The 25,572-nt window shown below is 46.0% G+C and overlaps 1 protein-coding gene across 1 annotated transcript in view; it reads left to right on the plus strand.

The window, feature by feature from the left end:
* LOC126544086 (Na(+)/citrate cotransporter-like) overlaps positions 1-25,572 on the plus strand; it is a 119,029-nt gene that overhangs the window by 48,033 nt on the left and 45,424 nt on the right. Inside the window, exons 7-14 of the mRNA XM_050191292.3 lie at positions 2,227-2,355; positions 3,733-3,852; positions 4,527-4,607; positions 6,352-6,459; positions 7,597-7,774; positions 10,187-10,348; positions 11,520-11,657; positions 12,969-13,171. Of these exons, the coding sequence (XP_050047249.2) occupies positions 2,227-2,355; positions 3,733-3,852; positions 4,527-4,607; positions 6,352-6,459; positions 7,597-7,774; positions 10,187-10,348; positions 11,520-11,657; positions 12,969-13,171 (1,119 nt within the window). The remainder of the gene's footprint in view (positions 1-2,226; positions 2,356-3,732; positions 3,853-4,526; positions 4,608-6,351; positions 6,460-7,596; positions 7,775-10,186; positions 10,349-11,519; positions 11,658-12,968; positions 13,172-25,572) is intronic.

Consider the following 25,572-nt stretch of genomic DNA (forward strand, 5'->3'; position numbering starts at 1 on the left):
GAAATTTCTTGTCAACATGAATTCCCCGAATGTAGACGAAGAACGAATGAGCAATCGCATACAAACCTTTGCCACTACAGCTAAACAAGCCATCATTGCGCACATTAAGAATACTTTTGCTCTCTCTACAAAGAGCCGCAGTATATCACTAGGGTTGAGGTCTGGACGAGTTGGTATTGCATTCTAAAACTGCTGGTGCGCAACATAGAAAGAAAGAAACAAGTCGAGCTGGTATATATCCTCCTGAAATTCGAATACAGCTATGGGACATGATCGCTTTTCAAGCTGGTTTTTTATGGTTTGCCGATGTTACGAATGCGCAAAGCATTTTTTGAAATTTATGCGCCATGGTTGGCTGCCAAAAGCTGCCTCGAGATGTACGTGGAAGAAGTAACCATCTCCTCATGTTCGCTATGATAAAAATTGCACTTGATTGGCTAAAGACAGAGGTGAAGTTAGAACTACGTTGCCAGCTACATTGCCATGTTTCTGCTGCATCCTGGATTTTCACGCAATCTCGATGACTTCTAAACAGACTTAAAGGTTGCTCTCCAACGGTTATATCAATCTAGTGTCAAATTTTCTAAAAGCGGATGAAAAACATTTGAGTTAACCGCTTCCGTACGGTTCCAAATACATGGTACTTCGTACCCAGGATGAATATCTTGAGTTATCCGAGCTAATTTTCAAAAAATAAAAAAAAAAACATTCGGCAGCGTGTTTCACTCCTGCAACACGTGAAGGCGAAAGGCCGCTACACACGTGGCAATGGATTAATTTATACGATCGGAGGTGTCAGACGTGTTGCAAAACATAACGAGCCGCAGTGTAACGTATTGTGCTGTAGGTCGACCTCCTCAACGACACATGCGAACACCTAATGCGCCACCGAAATGTTCTTTCGTTCTTTCTTTCGTTCTCTCTTTCTTTCCCTCTTACTTTCCTTCTTCCTTTCTTTCTTCCTTTCGTTCGTTCATTCATATCCAGCAATTGCATCCTTGCTTTCTTACGGGGATATGAGCTATTCCTGTCAGTCAATCAAGAACTTCAGTGAGGTCCTGAGGAGTTTTAAGCCGTTAGAGATCCCATACGGGGAGCTCCTCGGGCCGAAACCGTAGGCGACGCCTAAGTCGGGACGGGAACGTGGTGACGCTCCGCCAGTTCTTGGGCCCTCTGATTGGGCCCTGAAGATTATATTTTTTGTCTCACTGGACTAGACGCCGCTTGCTTTCTGCGTGTGAGCCCTTTCAACGAGCCACTTACGGCTTTCGTTTTAAAAGATTGAAAGCAATCTGAAATATAATGCGCAAGCGGTCTTAGGAAGATATAAAATATGGTCTGTATTCATAACACCACTGTAGTACAACGTGCTTTGAGATGTCTGACTTGTATTCTGCTCCAAAAAATAAATAGGTGGTTAGTTGTAGTTGATCATTGAACATTGCCGTGATCGTGTAGCAGACCCGTCCTTTGAAGATGGGAGCTTCGTGTCATCTCAAGCTTTAAAGATGGGAGCTGCATGGGTCTTGCGCAAGATATTGTGCCCGTTACTAATGTGTGATAAGACGTGGCCGATTTTGTTAACACAGCCATGAAAATCCGATGGCTTCGACTAAATCGCAACGCAATTTTATGCATCTATCTTAAAGTATGCCCTTGAAGCATTTGGCAACGTAATTTAAGAAGGATTGTTCGAAATATTTACACTAGCACAGCAGTGTCAACCCCACAATAAAGAGAGGTTGCTGAGAGCGATGCTGTGGTTACCGCGTGCCTTTGTCCAGCGTCCTTTCCGCAAACACCGTCGCGGTCTTATCCCTTCTGATTATAACTGGTTCATCGTTAATCTAACTGGCGACGTTGCAAACAGTCGCGAGTGGTAGTGGCGGGGTTTGTCGAAGGCATGCTACTATCCCTTAGCAAGACCACATATACTACGAACTGCGCAAGCGAAAACATAATGTTTTACTTTATTTGGGTGCTGACAAAGCACTGATTATATTCTACTGGGCTCGCCGCGAGTGCTCATTCTTAACGCCCTCCCCCCCCCTCCCCACACACACACCTACACACGTGCGTGCATGTGCGCTCACATGCACGCTCGCGCACTGTGCAGTTCTGGTGAGATTAGATGCGACCCCTGGTATTGATTTGGTGACTTGTTTTCCTTGCTGATGTCAGGACGACACCCATTGATATTAAAAGCATCTGTTGTCACTTTTCCAGAGAAGACTCTCGGCAGAAATTACTCCGCACGACGATGCTGCTCTCCGTGGCATACGCTGCGAACATTGGAGGGACTGGATCTCTCATTGGCACTGGGCCCAACCTGGTACTCAAGGGTCTCATGGATGAGTGAGTGACGTCTGTCCCAAGCTTTCCATTTTGAATTCCTTGTAGCGCGAATAAGATGAAGTTTCGGCACTATTTTGGTACGGTCCGTTGGCTTTAGTTAGGCAGCTCGGCTTTCGAGCAGCGTTTAGAGTTTTGTCTTAGCTGGTCGCATGTTGAGTCAAACTCTGCAATTAAATTAAATATATTTCAGCGGATGGTTGCTTCAGATAGAAAGACAGGAATAGCAGGAACGCTATCCAGAAATAGGTTACACCTGCTACCCTGCGCGAGGGGAAGGAAAGAGAAGGTTCTACAAACAACGAAAACAGATGCGTGTATATCCATAGAAAGATTGTAAATCAGCGTGCAAAACTCAAAAGTGGCACGTATCGTCGTTGCAGCCTACCTTGCCGGTCCGTGAACCGCATGAACAGCACCAGCGCGAACGTCCTGTGTAACGATTAGCTTAATATACTTTGTTGTGCCAATGACCGTATAGTGTGATATGTTTTACTTGCCTCAGCGTACTTTCATGTGCGCAAAAAAAAAAAACAGAGGAACCTCAGTCTCATTATGGCTTCGCGTGTAACCGGTAGAGTCATGTGTGACTCCAGAAACGTAAGAATATGAACGAGATACCAAGCCATGAAAATAGTGTACCAGAGCTTCCTTTCGTATAGCCGGCGGACAAACGAACAGAGCTGTGCGAATATTCTAAACTTTCGAATGACTGTTCACATATTCCGCTAGCCGATTCGGTTTTCGAATGAAAAACCGTCCCTATCCCTGAATAGGAATACTTTTCGAATAGTTCAATTCTTCAATTTGTCAACTGAAAGCGATTAAGTAATAAATTAGAGCGAAAGACTGATAAAGCTTGCAGTCATAGCAGGCATGCAATTCGATAAGTCTCGGAATGGAGCAGATTACGTCGCTCAAGCAAGCAGAATTTTTCGGCTGAGCCACTGCCAATAGCACTCGCCAATGAGTCCATATTATGCGAATAAACTGCTCATTTGCTTCTATTTCTCCGTTAGTGTGATTAATAAGCAACACTTCATAACGTGCGATGGAACTTGATAACGTTGGGAATATACTAATGTGTAAAGATAGTGGTACATTATTGGTGGAACCAGTTGTTAATTACTAGAACACTATACAAAAAGTACTGGGTGCTCGATTCAGTTCGGTTTGCTTCTGGCACTATTGGATTCGTATTCGATTCGGTTGCGCTAATTACTATTCGCACACCTTCAGAAATATCCAAGCCGGAGGCGCTTGAATATATATAAGCGAGTGTTCATAAAATTGATTGCTTCAGATGAGCCACACAGCTCGCAATGCCTGCCCATACACTCCGGAAAGCTCGAGATTTACTGTTATTTCTTTTAAAACCAGCTCTTTTCCAGAGTCCACAGAGTTGACCTTTGCAACGTGGATGCTTTACAATGTGCCAACAATGCTGCTATGCGTTCTCATCGGGTGGATCTACCTTCGATTTCACGGAAGGAAAGCAATGTGAGATATGAAATGTCAGCTGTTCTTTTCTTACTTTCGTACGATATTACATGTCGTTGACAATTGTGTCATGAGACCAAGCAAGCGTGATTAAAATAAGTTTTAATGTTGGTGCAGCATTTAGGGACCGTGTGACTTATGAAGCTGCAAAATACCGCTAGGTCACAATTGTGCAGTGAATTCCTGAGGAAGAGTTTACAGCAGCTTGCAGGAGCACACTCATCTGTGCAGGGGCCGGCTTCTATCTGCTATTCTTAGCGATTTTCAAAGATTACGACAATGTGATGACTTACAGGGAGTTTATAGTGAACAATTGACAGGCCTCTCGCAATATTAACCAGATAACAATTTTGTTGCACTAGCAGTGGCGTTGCTATGAACAATAGCAAATCGTATTAGTCTGTGGGTTGAAAATGCAGAAAGCTAAAACAATGAACAAAAAATACCTATTCCAACATACGCGAGTCACAAACTTGGCAGCTATAGCTGCGTTGTTCTTTGTGTCAGCTTCGCAGGATAAGTCAAAATCTAATCACATTTAAAAAATAATCCCTATTGTGCAGTAACATGATACCAAACAGACCGCGATGTCTTTCAGTACAGTGAATATTTTTTATACCGGATGAGAATAAACCGCGCTATTCATTTCTTTCTGCTTCGGGAATGTGCTACAGGAAAGCGACCTCTCAAGGGGCATCGGAAGAAAAAATTCGGGAGGAGATTTCCAGGAGACACCGGGACTTGGGTCCTATGAGGCAAGTACTGATATTACAGCTATTACGACAAACTCACGGTGCAATGCCCTCGACTTTCTTTTTATTGTCGTTGTGTTTGTAGACGATCTGAAGATGACACGAATTGCAAAACTGAAGTTACAAGTACCGACCAGCACATTATAACTTCTTTTCTTTTTCTTATCACTGTGATAACTAGTGCAGCTCTGAACGAAGATTAGATGCGCAACCGTCCATAAGTTCTCAATAAGGCTTTATACATTGCTAACGAACGTGTAGTTTTAGCTGACAGAGCATACTGCTAAAGAGGTAGCCGAGCTCGTTTTGAAGAGAATGTTTCTTTGTGCCGTCGTGCGCGTTATTTTACTGCGCTGTGGTTTTATCTTGGGTAACTAAGGAGGACACATCTATTCGTTGCTGGATTTAGTTCGGTGTTGCCCTTAATGCAAATATTTCTGTCTGACGTCCGACAGGCTGTTATGCTGTGTTTCGTGGCGCCGGTGGCTGGTGTGAGGAACGGAGAATGCACGATGATTAAGCGGAGATGGGTGATTGAATGAGGTGAAAGGCACAGGAAGTAGTAATCAGGTGGTCCTTATGGCTGGCGCAAACAATGACTTGGTCGCGCTGTGGCGACAGAGTGCAGCCAATTCACAAACCCGGAGGTGGTAGTTTGCCCCCTGGGCTCGGTCGGCCGCGATGGCGGAGAGCCCATGACAAGTTTGCTCACGCCGATTCCGAAAGTGCGTGAGATCTGCATGATTTTTTTTTTCTTTTCAATGCTGACGCCTTCCTGTCAGTTGCCACAACTTCGCAACGTGGCAGTTCTGAGCACGGTAAATAAGAATGGGGCCATTAGCGACGGCTAGCCATAGGATCTGATGTATAATTATGTAGTCGTCCAAGAAAATCTTGTCGGTGTGTCACCGTCTCTCACTCAACGGCAATGCTGTCAACGAGGAGTTATCAACTAGGCGTAACTCTCAAAGAAAACAGACCCCTTTTGGTCCGCATGCAGTTGTCATGTCGGTAATAACAGCAGCTTTACAGGATGCCGATGAGGTGTGAGACGGTTCGTCTTCCACGCCAAAACGGCATGCCGTAAGAAATCGTACGAACAACACTTTTTGCATTACAATAACACCTCGGTTTCTGTAGCAAGCCACGGATTTCATGCTGGTGCGAAAAAAAAATGGCGTATGGCCCTCCGCGGTAGCTCGGTGGCTATGGCACTGCGCTACTGAGCTCGAGGTCTCGGGTTCGATCCGGGCAGCGACGGCCTCATTGCGAGGTGGGCGAAATGCAAAAGCGTTCCTGTACCATGCATTGGGCGCGCGATAATGAACTCCATGTGGTCAAAATTATTTCGGGGCCCCTCCACTAGGTCGTGTCTCATAATCAGATTGTGATTTTGGCATCTAAAACCCCATACTCCCGTTTTTCTTTAAATTGAGCATGAAAGTTGTGGATGTTCAAACCTCCCATACACGTACTCTTAGGTACAGTAGAATGGTATTTTAGGCGACAAAAGATCTCGCAATTTCAAGTAACTTTTTCAAGAAAGCGACAGAAAACCAATGAGTTCAGAAAGTTCGTTAATCTTGTAAGCATCAGACTGCTTTGCCCACGTCGAAATGCCGTAACCACAGTGTGTTGATCAGGTTGATGAACACGGCCACAACATAGCAAGTCGCATTTTTCAGCTTTGCCGCACATGTCTTTGTCTTCGTGAGGCTTCAACTGTTCGCCATCACTTTGATCGCAGCTTTCCCGAGTGGTGCGTCACGTTCCTTATGACGTCAATGATACTTCTCTGGTTCACCATGAAGCCTCAGATGTTCCCTGGCTGGGTGGAAATGCATCCTTATGGCAAGTAAGTCTCTGGTGCGCGCGCGCACCTCAGTTGTTTTACTGCTGCCGCATTCTTGGTGTAAAGGGAATAATTGAAACGCTTGCCGATATGCAAAGGTTGTTTGTTCTTTGGTTATTAACTGCTCACGACGATCAGTGGTGTCTATAGGCGCAAGGGCCAGGTGTGGCTAAAGAGCGTCAAGGCGATGTCACTTAATAAACCCTGCAATATAAGACGTTTGATGAGCCCGCCATCCGAAAATTATAGGTAACCCTCACACACATACGTTTTAAAAATTACGCGAGGGAGGAATATAAATAGAAAGCAAAAAGAAATAGCCACAAGCTTTCACAATGACCGTGGCATAAAGCTCCATAGAAACACTCTATAATTGTGCAAGAATCGTTGTAAGATCTTTAAATCTGTGCGTGCGTGCGTGCGTGCGTGTGTGTGCGTGTGTGTGTGTGCGTGTGTGTGTGTGCGTGTGTGTGCGTGCGTGTGTGTGCGTGCGTGTGTGTGCGTGCGTGTGCGTGCGTGTGTGTGCGTGTGCGTGTGTGTGTGTGTGTGTGGAAAACTTTATATTGCCAGAAACTGCGCTTCTTTTTAGAGCTTCACTGTAGTTGGCGGTAAGAGCACTTAGCAAATTGTAAATATCCTCACTTCAATTGAATTCGAAGTTCAGCTGATAGAGGAGGTTATTTTGAGAGCTGCATGATAAAAGCGAATAACGTATTTCTCTGACAAATTTTATAATTTTGTTATTGCGGTTTTGAGATAAACTGTCTAATTAGTTTGCAGTGCACGGTGTGCCAACAAAACCAATAATTATTTCAGCTACGAAGTTCAGTACAGACGTTCTTATCCATAAACGCGGGCAAAGTTTGTCAAAAACGCAAGAATGTCGCCGAGTGTGGTGAACATAATAAAGGGCCTAATTTGCTCGTGCCGTATTTTTCGATGAAATTCACCCTCCCTCGACTTTGGGAAAGGATACTCTGTACACGGGGAAAAGCATTGACTTCGTTTTTGCTTACGGCCCTTTATGGATGCCTGAAGCTGCGCCTTGCGGACTGCGAGTGTTAATTGGCTCACGGGTGCGTTATGCGACGCTTTCGGTCATAACGAGTGTTTGCCCTCAACCTGTTTACGTGTACGCAGATTCATAAAGTCGTCCGCCCCCGCCATGATGGCGACGTTCCTGCTGTTCGTGATTCCCAAGGATCCCCGCAAGCGCGGCGGTCGAACCCTCATGACGTGGCGGGAGGCCAGCGACCGCGCTCAGTGGGGTATCATGATTCTCATCGGAGGGGGCATGTGCCTCGCCGAGGGCTGCAAGGTAGCACTCTTTCGACCCTGACTCTCGCATTGCGTCAGAAGCTTTTTTCATTCCTGCCCTATGGCCGGGTCGTGTGCCGCACGCCTGAACGTGTAAGGATTTATGCTGAGGGAAAAAGAGAAAAAAAAATGATAAGAGAGGGCGCAACTTCCCCTCAGGTTTTCTTTTCTTTTTTTGTGTGAGTGGTTAAAGCAGCTTGATGGGGGGGGGGGGGGGGGGGGGGTCTGTAATCTTTGTCATACTGTGCTTACGGCTTTTATCTTGGCTTACTTAAAACACAGAAGTTGAGCGATTAAGGCAGGTCAGTGTCACCCGCAGCCACGGCATCCGCTCACTGTCCGTGTCATAACTCCACAGCAGCGTGTGTAGTTGGGATGGTTGGTACGTCTTGGTAAACTGTATATTTTTACAAGCGCGACGCCGCACACTGTGTTTCGCTTTCCTGTGGCTCATTTTCTGTGCCCTTTGTTGCGCTGTGAAATATCCGTTGTTCAGCATATCTTCGTACTTCGTCGCAGTTAGCGAGTATTTTGTCTGTTTAGGAATAAGCGAATCTTCTGAGCGCAGATTAGCACTATGATATTAGCAGAAAGGAATATTTCACCCAAACTTTTATTCCGCATTATTTATTCAAATCGATGTCGACACTAACCAGTTCGACTAGGGAATCGCTCTTGTCACTTGATTGATGTCATTGTTTGCGAGCGGTCATCTAAATCTTTGGTTTGAGAACACTCGCGCTAAGCTGTCAGAGATGAGTCATACGCTACACGCTGGTTGCAGGTTCGTATAGGCCTCTTCTGTGCTGCTGCCTTACTTTCGAGCGGTTTTTGGTGTATTTCAGAATGTGCTGTGCGATACCACTTATAGCGATGCCATATTTACGAAGATACCGCTCACGACGATTGCCTGAGAAACATAGACCGTAAGAGGTTACCCGTATCGCGTATGCTAGGCATATTTTTCTAAATATAAACGAAAATGTACCGAATTTCTTGAAGTAGTGGCGCAGGAATTGGCTTACAGCATTGCAAACAATACCGTAAGCACACGGCTCAAAGTGCAGTGCTATCTACTGAATCATAGGCACGCTATATGGGCACAAAAGAGCCACGTTTTGTGTACGTGGCGCACATTTGTCTCAACTCGCAATTCAAAAATTAAACTCGATCTACCTCAGAAGTAAGCGGAAGGTGCAGGAATTTTTATCGTGCTGCAACAGTTTTCTCTCAGAGTCGCAATGACATTTAAAAAAAGGTGATCGCTTTTCCCACTCCATATCTTCAGCCCTCCCGCTTCTTCAACAAAGGTCGGAAACAAGAAGAGCACGAGCCATGAGCTCGCGATCATAGTTATAACACTGGATAATAAGAAAAACGTTCACCGATTCATAGCTGCGGTCTATTGAGGTCAATGAAAAGAGACAGCGATGTTAAAAGATGTATAATAAAGATGAATTAGATGGCCTTTCCGCTGCCAATCCAAATGTGATTGTATTCAAAAGTTTCAAATTTCACACGCGTCATTCCGTGCTCCAGAAAGATATATTTATTATCAGAGAAAAGCTGAGAGGTCGGCCTGAATCAATGTTCTGACCAGCTGCTCGGTGTTGGGGGAGGGGGAAAGGGCGTAGAAAGAAATAATAGAGAATACGTTAATTATGAGGATGAAGATGGTGATGAAAATCTTGCATGCTCCAAGACTCTTTAAAGTCTGGAAAAATATGGTCGAGAGCCTTTAGACAATCAGGCTGATGACGAGGATCAGGTGAAGGTCCAAATAGAACCTTTTCAGACAATGAGGCAACGACAAATTTCGATAAGATGGCCGTCAGCGATTTTCTCTGTACATCAAATCGCGGGTAGATGCACGAGAGGTGTTCTGTCGTCTCAGCAATACCGCATTCCTCACATTTGCGTTTGTCCGCCCAGCCGATGAGATGCAGGTAGCGCCGGCTGAAGGCCACATCTTATCGTAATCCGTAAAGCAATCTTGTATTGCATCTTTTCATGGGAGGTGGTACCCGTGTTTTCATCTCTCGGGCGAGTTCGTGAAGGCGGCGATGACGATGACCTGCCGAAGCCCAATATACTGCGGTATTATCGCGCATGTGTCTGTACACTGATGCATTAGTGTCTGGTGGTGAAAATCGGATAGACACTGGCGTGGCATTAATGTTGGCCATCTTTGCCTCCCCGTCGGTGAACTCGTTTCCATGTAAGCCACAGCGTTCCGGAATCCACTGAAACCTTACGCAATGGCCAGCTCTTAGGGTGACATCGTGTGATTCGATCACCTCTTGAGCAAGGATGTAGTAACATCCTCCTAATGGTAAGGCCAGTAGGAACAGTGCTATCAAAAGCGTATTACATTCTTCTTACGAGCCGTTTTTTTTTTATTCCTTGGTTCTAGCAATCTGGTCTGTCAGCGCTCCTGGTGCACCATCTGAAGAGCCTTGACGTGCTTCCTCACGCGCTGACGGCCCTCGTCCTGTGCTTCGCTGCCTCCATGTTCACCGAAGTGACGAGCAACACAGCCATCAGTTCCATACTCTTGCCCGTCGTCTGCGAAATGGTAAGCATACGGGGAGAGAGTGTGTGCCGATAAAGCAAGGCAGGCACGTTAACCACTAGAGGCCCTGCTGGCTACCTATGGTCGAGAGAAATGGCTAGAGGGAATAGAAAACGGAGGAGATAGCGAAAGCGTGGGTGTTGTGCTCAACGCGGGCACGCACTAGATGGCGACCACAACTCACTATCAGCAGTCGACTTAAGCCAGAGACGTTTAGAGTACTGTTGGGCAGAAAAAAGCAGGAAATCAACAGACAGGACTGGATCTCGTACATGCATAGGTAACTATACAATTTAGACGTAGACACTTTACGAAACAAAGAAAATATTAGACATATAAGAAATGTTACATTCACAAATACCTCTTAATTATGGGATTAGCTCAAGCCGGCTAGGGGACTATTTGTCACCGCCCCGTTTCAAAAGGGCAGGTGGCAATAAATCATAATCATCATAAAAATATTCCGCATTATCATCAGTCTCCTCCGTTGCCTGCGCTCTTCTTATTTTTAGATACCGGCCGCTAGCAGGTTACTAAAGTTCTTGCTCTGACTTGTGGGTTAAAAACGATGCTAGACGGTGCAACAGAAATTATTTTTTCACGCTAATTCATTGTTTAACACGAGACATCAAAAGATCACATTATGTTAATGACATTCTTCAATCATACGAAATGCGGGTTGCTAGACGTCTCCGTGCGTGGGAATCTAGCGCTGATTTTCTAATAAATAACTGATATGTGCGAAAGCGCGTGGGTTTAATATGTTATCGGATCATAAAGAAAAGGAAGAGCGTATAGCAACCGGCTGCAATTCATGGATATTCTTGTTTTAATGACACCGCTCGGGTTTGGGGCCATCAGGGCGTTCTAGGAACCGCCGCCTGTTAAGCATCCGTCAAAGCGGTAATGTTTATTGGCCGACCTCACATAACGAGTCATCTGTAATTCACTGCTCAACACGAGCGATTGGTTGGTTGGATTCCCTTTAATATTAACTGCACATTCTCGTTAATTTCTCTTCTTTTGCTCTCATTTGTAGCTGTTCTTGTTATACGTCGTGGAAACTGCAACACCATTATAGAATAGTACTGGCATTAGCTGTAGCTGTTTGCGAGCACTCGACAACAAGTGCTTGAATTTCGAAAGAAATCAAAATATTCTTCTTTTATTTCAGGCTATAGCGATAGGGGTGCACCCGCTATACCTGGCGATGCCGGTGACGATCGGCTGCTCATTCTCCTTCATGCTCCCGGCTGCCACACCTCCTAATGCGATCGTGTACGAGCTGGCGAAGCTGAAAATTCCTGAAATGGTGAGTCTGGTGTCACTCAATCACGTATCTGCAATGCAGTAGCACACACAGAGAATTCCTTCTGATTGCTTTCTGATGGGACAAAGAACGACGTAGAACTTTTCTGCTCCTATACGCAATACTCCAAGATAGCAGACTGAACTATAGTCTGACCACTGGCTAAGTAGCCAGAAAACGACATTGAACTTTATATGGATTTAGTTACTTTCACAAAACAACGCAGCGAGTTGTGCAATTACTTGAACTAGCCAATACAAATTATGGGTTTACGAGTATGTTTGTAGCGTGACTGTTCAGCTAAGCGATACTTTGTCCCTTGTAATTCTGCTCATCGTTGTCTAACGCGCTCATTGCATTACTTTTGCACATATGAAGACAGGCATCACTCGTTCACACTGTCCAAATACTTGATTCAAACAAGAAAATACTAAATGATACAGTAATGAGAAGGGACATCTGTGTCGTATCAAGTAATTCAATCGTAGAAGAGGCTGCCTTTGGCTGTTACCAACATTAGGCGCATTGTGGAACTGCAGATCGGGACATAAAGAACATTTTTATGCATGTTTATTCAAAGCATTCGCTAAATTATACTGCACTTATATTTTTAATTTCAAATTGAAATTTCGAATCACCCAAGACCACTTTAGGTATCAGCTATAAATAAAAGCTAACGTTGATTGAACCTCAGTTGAACACCATTATATATTGTCTCAGGCGAAATTGCTATGCGGCAGCTGGGCTACCATAAAATAAGTTGAAAGAAACTGTGCATTCACTGCTCCCCCTCCTTTAGTTCGTAATTTGTCATTTCCGATGACATTGTCACTTTATTGTAGCTTCACTGTCATATTTTTTATTCTTTATTATGACATCGAATCCTGAAGTGCACGTGCCGCTAACTACATTCTTTTCGTTCCCAAACGCATTCTACAATTGGACTAGATTCTGGAGTGTTACGTGCAAAAACCACCATCTGATTTTGATGCACGCCGTAGTAGGGGACTGAGGATTAGTTTTGACCACTTGGGGTTCTTTCACGTGCCCCCAATGCGCGGGGCACAGAAGTACTTGCATTTCACTCCCCCCCCCCCCCCCCCCCAATCGAAATGCGGCCACCGCGGCCACGATTTGATCCTACGACTTCGTGCTTAGGAGCGCAACACCAAAGCCGCTAAGCCGCAGCGGTAGGTTGCACTACCACTCTGGCTAATTTTCTGAGTATGCACGACTACTTGTTTTATATCTATTGTAAGACATGTTGATATGTTTCACAAACTTTATAAGTACTTATTTCCTTTGTTTCCGCAGGCAAAGCCAGGTTTCGTCATGAACATGATCTGCGTCCTGGTGGAAGTGGGAATGATTCACGCGATAGGCTTTCCCATCTTTGGCCTGGGGAAGCTGCCCGACTGGGCTAGGCTCACGCAAGCGACAATGTCTTCGACTGCAGTGCCAAACACCACAGACATTATGTCATTACCGACGGTGTTGACCAACTACACACAAACGGCGTGAAGAGTGTATGTGACTGACGTCAGTTTATCCCTCTTCATTTCTCGGCTATTTGTGAAGCTCCGACATGGCGCATGGCTTTACTTTTTATTTCTTTGCGAAGTCAGGTCCAAAAACTGGTATTCTTCGGCAGCAAGAAAGACAGCCTCGAATCGAAAAGCGCGTCTTTACACATTCTTTTTTTTTCCTCAAGGAACTTAGCGCTATGCTGACACTGAACATTCTCGCATAAGTTGAAAGGCATGCAAGTACGGATAAATTACTATTGAGTTGACATGATCGAGGGCATGCGCTTCAAGGACTGAAGGCGCGAGACGTGTGACCCGAAAGCCGCGGCAATCACTTTACGATGAAGAACCAAGCTGCAACGAATACCTTGTTTATTCATGACGAAGACATGAGCTCTTCAAAGAGCCACGTCCACTGTTCTTTTCGCACAACTTCAGCGCGCAGGCTACTGTGTCCTGTGTGCTAGGCTAAACTGAAGGTCAACAAAAAACCACAACCGAAAGGAATTATCATAGATTGAGGACTTTTTTAAGCGCAACGGAAGACTTAGGAAAAATTTCTATTAGGCGATGTCAAGTGCAATTGACATGTCAGTTGTCTCGGTAGTCCTTTTTCTTTTTTTAACTGTGAATCCCTTTTGGTGCCCATTTACTTTGTTGCCGAGCTTCTTTACAGAGTGCCACGAACACTATCACTGAGCGTTCGTCACTTACGACTAATCTGTTGGCGAGTTTCAAAAAGTAAGAGCGCGAGGAATCTCTCACGCCGAAAGTGCAGGCCGCTAGCACGTGAACTTAGAAGCGAGTGCTAGGCTTGAGTATACAACATAGTTTGTGTACCGATGTGTGTCTTCCCGTTAAGCGTCCATGCGAAATTGCAGGGCATAAGTAACAGTTCTTGTCTGTGAAGCAAGGCTATCATTTTGCATTACCGTGAGCTTACAGACCTGCATTTGGAGAGATGGCTGCCCATGATATGTGTATACGAGACATGTTGGCGCCACACCGCTGGGCGCACCAGTTTGGCATGACGAAACTCACATGCTTCTGTAGGAGCCAACACGCTTGCTTAGTCAAAAACATTGGCCGAGAAAAAATCCGCATTCCAAGCCACGAGTCTGCCAGTGCGAGTAACCTTTGAATGTTGCAATAATCACAAGACGTCACCGTTTGGTTGTAATCGTAATCGTAAGACGCAAATGTTTGTTGTAAAACCTTGAAACCTTTGACATGCGTTTACGTGGAAGCGATACAGGCTCATCTCTTTCGCAATGGTGTGAATGAATTCTCTCACACATTCCCATTTGAAGAATAAGAAGCTCACATTCCTCCATGGTTTCTATTCAACGCAATGGCCGAGAGGTTATTGTATCACATTATTCTTGTACATATTTTCATAAAAACCATATTACAGAAGATTCTTACAGTCGTTTTTTGTTCTTCGTGAATGCTAGTCTCCCACGTACATAATTGATTTTGATGTAGGATGTCCTTTCAAATGAGGAGCTGATAACATCATTGCCATGTCTTGTGTATGTACAGCAATCGGTAACATTATACAAGGGATAAGCAATAAATACAAATGCTGCGCAATTTTCTTTGCAACGGGAAGTTAGGAACATTTGTGCGGCGCTTCCTTCCTCCACCACCACGTGACGAACAGGTTCTTTAACATTCCAAATTCCAGCCATGATGCAATCAGTGATATTGAGTGTCATTTATATTCCAATAAATGCACTCAGCTGAGTTGCAGAGAAAAACAAAACAAAAACTGCAGCGCGAGCCGCAATTCAAACCGACGACCTAATGCTCATTTCGTCATCAAGATTGGTCGTCGTTCGTTGAAACTGGTTGGCGGCCGCTAAGGGCATTAGTAGTTGATGTGTCGAATATTTGAACTTGAATACCTAAGTCACAGATAACATTACACCGCCAATAATTACCACGAAGGCCGCATTTCTATGAGAACCAGGTCTCTGGATATTTTCTCAGTTCTCCACAATGCTATACTGTGTTTCAGCTTTATTTGTACAGCATTTTGCTTTTAGTAATTTTAGTTCCTTTAGTATGTGACTTTGCACATTCATTAAGCGGTACACATAACACAGAGCCCTTGCTAGACCAAGCGAATAATGACGTGACTGTCTCATCGTCCAAGTATGTAACATTAGAAGTGCCAGGCAAAAGTTGACGTTTTAGTCTGTGGACGTACAGCTTCTGTGTATATAAGTTGTAAAAATGTAGTTCAACCAATAACTGTGTATTTATCAAGTGCAGAAAAACATATTAACATGCCATGTGAACATCCTCGCGTTGACATCTGCTGTACCAGACGAAGTAAGATGTTGTGTATAAGTCGGAAATAAAGCATCTATTCTCATTGACTATCGCTGTTTTAAGGTGTATTTTCTGAAGTTGCTGCAACAGGTATTTAGCTTTATGCGAGTTCATTTAAGTAAATATATATTCGTGTATCTTATTTTATCAAGAATCAATCAATCAGTCCTTTGTTTTTGAGCTGAATTTTGAGGTCCTCCTGGCGGAAAGGTGGTTTCGTACAAATGGAGCGTGCCTAAAGGCCCACGTGCATGATAGCGGTTTCACAGGCCAGATCTGTAAAAATATACTCTGACGCGTTACAACAATGGAGGATCTCATTTAAGAATGAGAACACACAAAATAAACTCGAATGTTTAAGTACAAGTCAAACTACGGTAATCTTTCACTGAATATTTACATTCCGAAGTGTTTATTATACTATGCAATCGAAAAATACTAAACGCGAACACAAATCGAAAAATAAGAGAAATAGTAAAGAACACAATGCACGAAGCTAATAATCATCATATAAATGCTGCTAGGATGATATAAAAGAACATTCACAAAAAGTATGAAAATAGTCACGGATTTATTATACTAGAGTACGTAGCGATGCCGACGTCTATCTGTTCTTATCTGTTAAGCAATGGTGGCGGCGTGAAACTCGGTGACTCAAGAAAATAGCTCGTAGTGGAGCGAGCCATCGTTGAAGCCGCGGGTGTGTGAGTCACTTTGTTGAATACGTATGAGAAAAAGTACTTTAAACAAATCAATACCTTGCTCACTAACAAATAAATAAGAGTGAAGTAAACGGGGATTAAGCATGGGCTTCATGTAACTAATTATCCTATGACGAGAGAACAATGTGTCGGTGAAATTAGTGTGCGGGACCTTAGAAAGGTACCGAAGTAATCTTTTTTTTTTTTTATCAACAGAAGAATGTTACCTACACAGCGTATAAAGTTGGGGTGCCCCAGACCAGCACGCAATAACTTGTATGCGTAACAAAGAGCACATGATAAATTTGAAGTAAATATGTATAGATCATTATCTTTTTTTTTTATTGAGGCCCGCGGATACAAGACATGTAGTACTTTTGATTCTCTCCTTCCCCCTCCCTTCAAGACAAAAAAGAAAGGAGAGAGAAATCTGACGTGTAAGTTACTGCATCATTCCATTCAATGAGGTTGTCACACCATATGAAGAGAGAGAGAGAGACAAAGGAGAGGAAAGACAGGGAGGTTAGCCAGTGTAAGTCCCGGCTGGCTACCCTGTGCTGGGGAAAGGGGTAAAGGGAATAAAAGGAGAAAGAAGAAGAAGAGGAAAAAAAATGGAAAAAAAAAAGAAAATTGACACAGTAACGCGAAACTACGCGCTACAACGTTCAGAGGCGGTCACACAATTGGCATGTCCTTAAAAACTTCAACAAAGCCCTTAAGGCCTTGAGTGCCGAAGCCCGTCTGGACCAGTGTCCTAGAGCTTTTTCCTCTGTAAAGGGGCGATTGTCCAGTTTTGCGAGAGCGGTCACGAGCACTTTTCTTCGCACTGCGTAACGGGGACAGTCACAAAGGAGGTGTTCAATCGTCTCCTCGCAGCCGCAGGTGTCACAAGTAGGGCTGTCGGCCATTCCAATGCGGAATGAATAGGAGTTTGTGAATGCCACGCCGAGCCACAGGCGGCACAGAAGTGTTGCTTCCGCTCGTGGCAACCCTGGTGGTAGGCGGAGTTGCAGACGTGGATCCAATTTGTGGAGACGTGCATTCGTGAATGCACTGGTGTTCCACAGATTCTGTGTAAGCTCGCGGGCGAGGGAGCGAAGACTTGTGGCTGCATCTGTTCTTGACAGCGGTATGGGTGTAATCTGGGCACCATCATGAGCCGACCGGGCAGCGTCATCCGCACTGTCATTTCCTGAAATTCCACAGTGACCCGGTATCCACTGGTAGATGATGTTGTGTCCCTTGTTGATTGCGTGATGGTGGAGTAGTCGGATGTCTGCGACTAGTTGCTCATTTGGTCCATGGTTGAAAGGGGACATCAGACACTGAAGAGCTGCCTTTGAGTCACATAAGATGGACCATGAATGTGATGATTTGTGAACAATAAACTCCAGAGCAGCACGGATAGCTGCGAGTTCTGCAGCCGTCGATGATGTGATGTGAGATGTCTTGAACTTGAGGGTAACGCACTCTGCGGGAATCACCACTGCTCCAGCTGAACTATTAGAGGATACAGAACCGTCTGTGTAAACGTGGATGCGTCCTCTGTGCTGTTCATGTAGCATTGAAAGCACGGTTTGTTTGAGGGCAAAAGTTGACATCTCCGTTTTCCTTTTAATACCGGGAATAACAAGAAGAGCCTGGAGTGGATGGAGGCACCACAGCGGTTGAGATGGTCGTGCTGCAGGCGTGAAGTTCAACGGTAAAGTTCCATGGTTGGCGGCAATAATCTTGCTAAACGCTGAACGAGGTCGAGCGGCAGGAAGGGAGGCGAGATGATGCGATGGAAGTCGGGCGAAGTGCCTGATATGCATCCTTAAGGTGTCGACTTGAAGATACGTGTTGATGGGGTGGTCATGCGCGATGGCTATTGTTGCTGCCGTGGACGCACATCTGGGAAGACCAAGGCAAATTCGCAGAGCTTGAGCTTGTACAGATTGGAGGGCACGGATGTTGGTCTTGCCGGTCCCACCCAGTACAGGTAAGCTATAGCGCAGGAGACCAAGGAACAGTGCGTTATAGAGTTGGAGCATCGCACTCACAGACGCACCCCATGACTTTCCCGCAAGAAATCTGAGCAAGTGGGTTATCATGATTAATTTCCTTTTTAGGTAGGAGACATGAGTACTCCAGGAAAGGTCTCGATCGATTATCACTCCTAGAAAGCGGTGCGTCTTCTCGTAGGCAATTGGCTGTCCATTAATTCTGATAACGTATGGTTTCATTGCTTTACGCGTGAAAGCGACTATAGAGCACTTCTCGCAGGACAGCTCCAGACCTCGTGCTCGAAGATAACCTGATGTTAGTGTGGCCGCTTTTTGAAGTCTGGCGCGCACCTGAGGACGCGTCGCTCCTGATGACCAAATGCATATATCGTCTGCATAGATCGACACATGGACGGATTCCGGAAGGGTGTGAACCAGGTCGATGAGCACCAGGTTAAATAGAGTGGGGCTCAAGACTCCGCCTTGTGGTACGCCTCGGTAGGTGTTGCGTTGTGATGACGCACCGTCCTCTGTTTGCACAAAGAATGACCTGTCCTTCAAGAAGCTGGATATCCACCGAAATACAAGGCCGCCGAGGCCGACATCACCCAAGGCGTCCAGGATGGCTTGATGGGTTACGTTGTCATATGCGCCTTTAACATCCAGGAACATCGCCGCTGACAGTCTCCTGAGGCTTTTTTCGTGCTGAACAGACGAGACAAGATCTATGACGTTGTCTATAGAAGAGCGTCCGCGTCGAAAGCCTGCCATAGCGTCAGGATATAACTTGTAATGTTCTAGATACCACTCTAGACGCGTCAGCACCATCCTCTCCATCACCTTTCCTAGACAACTGGCCAGAGCAATGGGACGATAAGACGCCACGTCTAGGGGTGATTTACCTGGCTTGAGCAAAGGCATAAGGCGGCTAGACTTCCATGCAGCTGGAACTTCTCCTTCACGCCATGAATTATTGTACACGTTTAGAAGTGCATGCCGGGCTGTGTGACCGAGGTTTCCAAGAGCTGCGTATGTCACCCCGTCAGGCCCAGGCGATGAGGAACGTCTGCACGCTGCCAACGCCGCCTGCAACTCCTCGATGGAAAACAAATTGTCCATACGAGAATCTCGCGAGATTGGAACATCACGGGGATCACGTGTAGCGAACGATGGCGGTAGACCAGCAACCTTGAAACAGAAGTCCTCCGCTACGTCGATCTCTCTGCGACCTTGATAGAGAGCCAGGCATTTGAAGGGGTGGCGTTGTTGCGGTGATGTTCGAAGACCACGCACTGTTCTCCAAATATGTGAGAGGGGTTTATGCGGATCAAGGGTATCACAGAAGGTTTTCCATCTTAGAGACTGCAGGGAGTTGATCCGACGCTGGATCTTCTTCTGTATGCGTCTCGCCTCCCTTAGGTCGTAGATGGACTTGGTGCGCCTGTACCTTCTTTCCGCGCGACGGCGGATTGCTCGAAGCCGCTCCAATTCTGCTTCGAATTCAGAAAATTTAGGAACAGGCCTAAAAGATCTTGTGGCTTCTTGAGCAGCGGCGTTAATTAGCTTCTCGATGTTGCCAGGCAGACAATCCTGGATCTCTTGGCTATTCTTCTCCATGAGCAACGTGTATTTAGGCCAGTCGATGTGATGAAGAACTGTAGTAGAGTGTGACTTGCGTATGCCGTCGATTTTAACATATGTTGGAACGTGGTCACTACCATGCGTTTCGTTGTCCGTGAACCATTTCACACTGGCACTGAGGCATCTTGAAACAAAAGTCAAGTCCAGGCAGCTGCTGTATGTCAATCCCCGCAGAAACGTGGGACTGCCATCATTTAGGCAGCAGAGCTCATGATCCGACGCGAAGGATAGTACACGTCTTCCTCGACAGTCCATCTTTAAGCTTCCCCATAGCGGATGATGCGCATTGAAGTCGCCGGTAATAACCCATGGTCCAGGTGTCGCTGTTAAAATTGTACTTAGCCTTGCGCTGTCAAATCGACTCGAAGGTGAAATGTAGGCACCTATGAGCGTGAGTGCGACGTTCTTGCATTTTATAGTCAAACACACATACTGATTGTCGTCATCAGGTGCCACTGGGTGTAAAACATATGTGAAATCACATCTGATATAAACGATGACTTTGCTGCGGTCGGTACAGGTGGCAGACATCAAAGCTTCATATCCTGATAGGCGGATGGCGCTCTCAACGTTTGGTTCACAAAGGACGATTATTGGAAATTTGTTCTTAAAAACAAACGGACGAAAGTCCGAAATGCGCGATTTAATGCCTCTGACATTCCATTGGAAGATAGACGCTTCCTTGACTTCTCTAAGGAACGAATGTAGAGGAGCAGCCATGGTACTTCTCAAGACCGGACAGTACCGGATACAGGGCATCCAGTATTTGAAGTGCGCCTCGAGCCGCCGGAGTGTGTATGGCGGTCAGTAGTGCTCGTAGCGTGTTCATAAGGGCCCTTATCATGGTGACAACTTGTTTGTCGTTGTCTTGGTTGCTGCCAGAAGGTGAAGCGTGATTCGGCGAGCGTGCTACATCTTGTCGCTCCGCTGGTGGATCTAGCTGTGGCAATGGCGGCCACTCCTCGCTTGAGGCAATGATATTGGAGACTTTCTGCTGAGGAATCTCATTGCTGCTATTGCTAGTTGTATGCGTAAGTTTCTGGACTGTCAGTGGACGCGGTGCATCCTTAGCAATAGCAGTGGGTTTCCTAGATCTTTGACGACGTGAGCGTCGACGTCGCACCTTAGCGGCAGCTTCCCTGTGCGACGAACCATCCCTGACCATTTGCCTCAAGACTTTCGCCTCATTTTTCACATGTGGGCAATTCTTCGAAGTTGCATCGTGAGAGCCCTGACAATTGGCGCACTTTTGGTTTTCTGCACGACAGGCGTCGGAGCTGTGCGACCCAGAGCACCGTGAGCACACGGCAGCGTTTGTGCAAACCGCACTAACGTGCCCTATCCTTTGACATTTCCTGCACTGAAGCGGCTTTGGCACAAAAGGCCGTACAACGTGTCGGAAGTGACCGACCTTGACGTGGGACGGTAGGCTGTCTCCTTTGAAAGTTAACTTGACACACTGCGAGTTTCCCAGGCGACGGGCTTGCAATATGGCAATTCCCTCTGTCGCCGGCTTGATGAGTATATGCAGGTCAGCATCGCTTATGGAATTATCTACGTCATACACAACGCCGGCCGTAGAGTCATGATGGTCTTGTTTATAGCAGCGTACGTTGATGCTATCCAGCACCTTAACGTTGCTCAGAATGTCTAGCGCGCTGCGGTTTGTGACATCTATAGCGAGGATGTTCTTACGGGCGTTGATCCTTATATCTTTGATCTGACCCGGAACAAGTGCCTCGAGCGATACAGATGTGGCTTGGCGGTTGATCCGGTTTAGATTGTCGCTAGCAGCCACAGGCACATATAAAATGGTGAGGTCTGATGGCTTTCGCGTCGGGATCACAGTTGCCTTACTTGAGGAAGGAGACGTCCTGACGAGTCTTCTCTTTGCTTTGTGCTTCGCTACGGGCACGAAGTCGCTGTCATCCGAGGTTTCATCACTGGTTCCTGAGTAGATCACAGTGTCCTCGCTGTAGGTGTCACTCGGGCGACTAGACCGCTTTCTCGGTGCGGTCGCTGTTGACGTACAAGGACCAGGAACCTCTCCAGGCGACTCCACGTCCATCGCCGTAGTTAAGGGAGTGGCGTCTCCCACAAAGTAGCTTCAAATTCTCAGAGACAAAAGGCAGCGTTCCACACAGGACACTTCGTCGTCGTCTCTCCCACACCATATGAAGCAATGCCTTGTGATCATTGGGAGCATAAACACTGAAGAAAATCCAATAAAAGTATTCTAGTCATGCAGAAATAAGCATAAGCACTTGCACTGGGGTGAATGGTTGCATTGAAAAAGGACGGAAGTACTGGCCAGTTCATAAGTCTCTAACAAATAAGGCCTCATGTCATGTGCGCCGATGTAAGTCCGATAATTTCGCATTCTGCATTTATTCATTAAATGCTAGTAAATGTTAATGAACCTGTGCTAAATTGAGCTAGATCATGCTGGCTCATTTCCCTATTACAGTTCGATAAAAAGAAGACAGATGACATCGTTTTTCGCGTGCCTTCTCATTGTCATTGTTAGCGCGGTGTTAGGGAAATATGAAAGATGCGTTAGCAAGTCAACGTACTTTCTTACGAAAGTTTATTTGCAACAAAGTTTGAATTAGCTGTGAGCGGCCTCCTTCATTTATATGTGAACATTTGAACGGCAGAGCACGTTTCCCAACAACGCAAACAAAAATTTGGAGGACGCTTAAGCTTAGCCTTTAAGACTGGAATGCGATAGCATTCAAAGATCCCTGACTGCTTCTTACGCTTTCCTCCAACTGCAGCTTATGTAGCCGTAATGTTTAACGGGAAACGGCGGCACCGGACGCTATGCACGAAGGTGAGCTTCCCGGTTGAAACGCGGCCTCCTAAAGTCCCTCAATCATTTAAAAGTACCGCCAGGCTTTGATCCAGCCGACAGCGCCTGCGATAGGCTGATCGGTGACATGTGACCTTGCTCCGCCCCTTTGCCGCCATGAAAGTTCCTGCGCGCCGGGCGAAGAGCGCGCGTTTCGCCTGTTGTGCTTTGCACATCGCTGCGATAATTTCGTTCCGGGAGGTCCGAAATGCCTTGTTACTGTGCGGTTGGGTGCCGCAACCGGACGAAGGATGGCAAGAAGTTATTTTGCATCGCGCGCGGCAACCAGAACCTAACCAGACGAAAAGTATGGTTACACAGAATTGCACGGACGGACTTTGAACCGTCGGTAACAGCACGACTATGCGAGGCAAGTAACATACAACAATACAAAGGTGCCATAGAAAGTACACGCGTGCGTGTGTCGAGCGGTGATAGTATTTCACTCGCGTGCATGAATGTTGAGGGCCGGAGTTTGTGGAGATTATTTATTTTAGTTCGCTGTGAGCCCGCTGAATAGATCGGCATGACCTAGGATGCGAAGGACCGAAATGCCTTGTTGCTGTGCGGATGGGTGCCGAGATCAGACGGAGGACGACAAGAAGTTATTTTGCATCCCGCGCAGCAAACAAACCCTAACCAGAAGGTAATTCTGGTTGCATAGAAATGGACGGAAAGACTGAACCGTCGGTAACTGCTCGACTATGCGAGGAAAGTAACGTAGAGCGATACGAAGGTGCGAGAGAAAGTATACACCTGTGTGTGCAGAGCTGCAGTATTATTTCATTCGCGCGCATGAATGTTGACGGCCGAAGTTTGTGGAGATTGAATGTTGACTTAGATTGAATGTTGACTTGATTGAATGTGATTTTAGTGCATTACGAGCCCGTTGACTTAGCAAGGGCAGTATGACCTAGCATGCAAGTAAATAGTGGGGCAGAAACGCATTAACTCGCTGACAAATATCCGCATAGCGTTACGTGCGATAAAAAATAACATTCAGCAGCGAATTCTACTTTTACACTTTCCTGTGTTTGTGCGCGCGTTGTTAACTGCGCTTTACAACATGTCCAAAATGTAATTACCAATATCCTAATCGTATTTTGTGCATTGCATATGTGAATAAATATATTGCTAAGTGCCTGCATTACTCTGTTTTTAAAAACGAATACTGCATAGCCACAGCTACTGGCCGTCAAATAATAAAGCGTAATACAGTATATCAAAGTACATTACATACAGCTGCGAGCTCGTTCCTTCCAAGTTTCCCTTACACTCGAAGATGTTTCAGTAATCGGCAATGCCATTTTACTGATGAAAAACGCACAACTGCAAATGAACATAAGAAAAACGTCACAAGCGATACGCGGATTGCCAGCAAAACACAGTGCAGTAATAGCTGGGTCAATCCGCGTGCGTTTCGTACAAGGGCCCTCTAATTCTTACGGGGATTTAGCGGTGCACGGAGGCGAAAAGGGATAAACACAACAATGCGCGTCATGATTCGAGTTTACGCGGCGACGTCGCACGGTGGAGACACGCTGACACGATGCATACCACCTCTTCATCATGTCACCACAGTTGCACTGGCTCGTAGCATTGAACCACAAGACACAGCAGTCGTCGTGTAATCGCTACACGACAGACACACTCAGCGACAAGAAGACTGTTGGCGCACTCGTTTCCACAAACACACAGGATGTTGTTTAGTTGCCGTGAGGGTCGCGCGCTTTGAGAATCGCACGTTTGAGCGACGTTATGTCGAAAGTTTTCCGGTCCAAGCGACTGTCAGCCTTCATTTTTACACGACTTCTTCGTTCAATGCAACCGCTATGTGTACGCAGCACACTTACATGCAAAAGATTTCACAGAGCATACGGGATTAAGCGTAAGCAATCACCTAGGCTCGCGCGGCGATTGAGCGCAAACGAACGAAATGTAAACACGCGGAATCGAGGCGATCAAGCCCTCATTACGCTCTCTTGAGCTATTTTCTTGGAGCACTTATTTGAAATTAAAGGACTAAATTTAACAGTTCGGGTCCTTCTTTCGTTTTTCACCAAAGTCAGGCACCAGAAGGTTTTATTTCCGCGCGTATGCAGATATTTTTTCACCTCACGAATACCGCGGCGCCGCGGTTTAGCGTGGGCGCCGTCTGCTACAGGAACTTCCTAGGTGGCGCGCGCGGCAGATGGCGCTACCTTGGAAATTATAGAGGGACCTTACGGCCTCCTACGTGGTAGCGCCACCTGGAGGTGTTGCAAGGAACCGGGCGCCGCTCTGTGGCCTCCAAGATTTGCGTGCACTGGCGCGCGCATATGGCGGACGCCGTAGCCGGTCTATGCATCGTAGAAACGCTGGAAAAGGGGTTTGTTTTAGTTTCCGCGTAAGAGAATGATGTTTTGTCGAATATTCAAATTACAATCCGACGCTATCATGCCTGTATGTTGTGTGTAAGTCGTACCTTACGATATTTTGACGTATTTTACTTTGAGAAATTTAATTAATTCAGTAACTTAACTGCGCTATATGGAGCGTCTGCGTGGTTGGGTATGCGTGGCTTGGTTGGCATCGTTCGGAACGATTTCAGCCGAATCAACGGTCAGCGCTGGACGCCTACGCAGTACACCGACACCGAATTTCCTGCAACACGGAGCCCTTAAGGCTAACGCGTTAATAACTCCTTCTCCACCAGCAGTCCAGAAAAAAAAGTGCTCCACTCGTTACTGGCTGTCACATATTCTTGAAGCTACTTTATATGAATAGAACTTCTTGCTGCGCTGGTTGTAATTGTCTATCGAATGAAAGATGCAATGCAATAGGTGGTGTCGGAAACATGGCAGCCATGACGTGTTTCCGCCTTCGCAATCACTTCTT

This window comes from Dermacentor andersoni, chromosome 3 (genome assembly GCF_023375885.2).
Source record: "Dermacentor andersoni chromosome 3, qqDerAnde1_hic_scaffold, whole genome shotgun sequence".
Classification (NCBI taxonomy): domain Eukaryota; kingdom Metazoa; phylum Arthropoda; class Arachnida; order Ixodida; family Ixodidae; genus Dermacentor; species Dermacentor andersoni.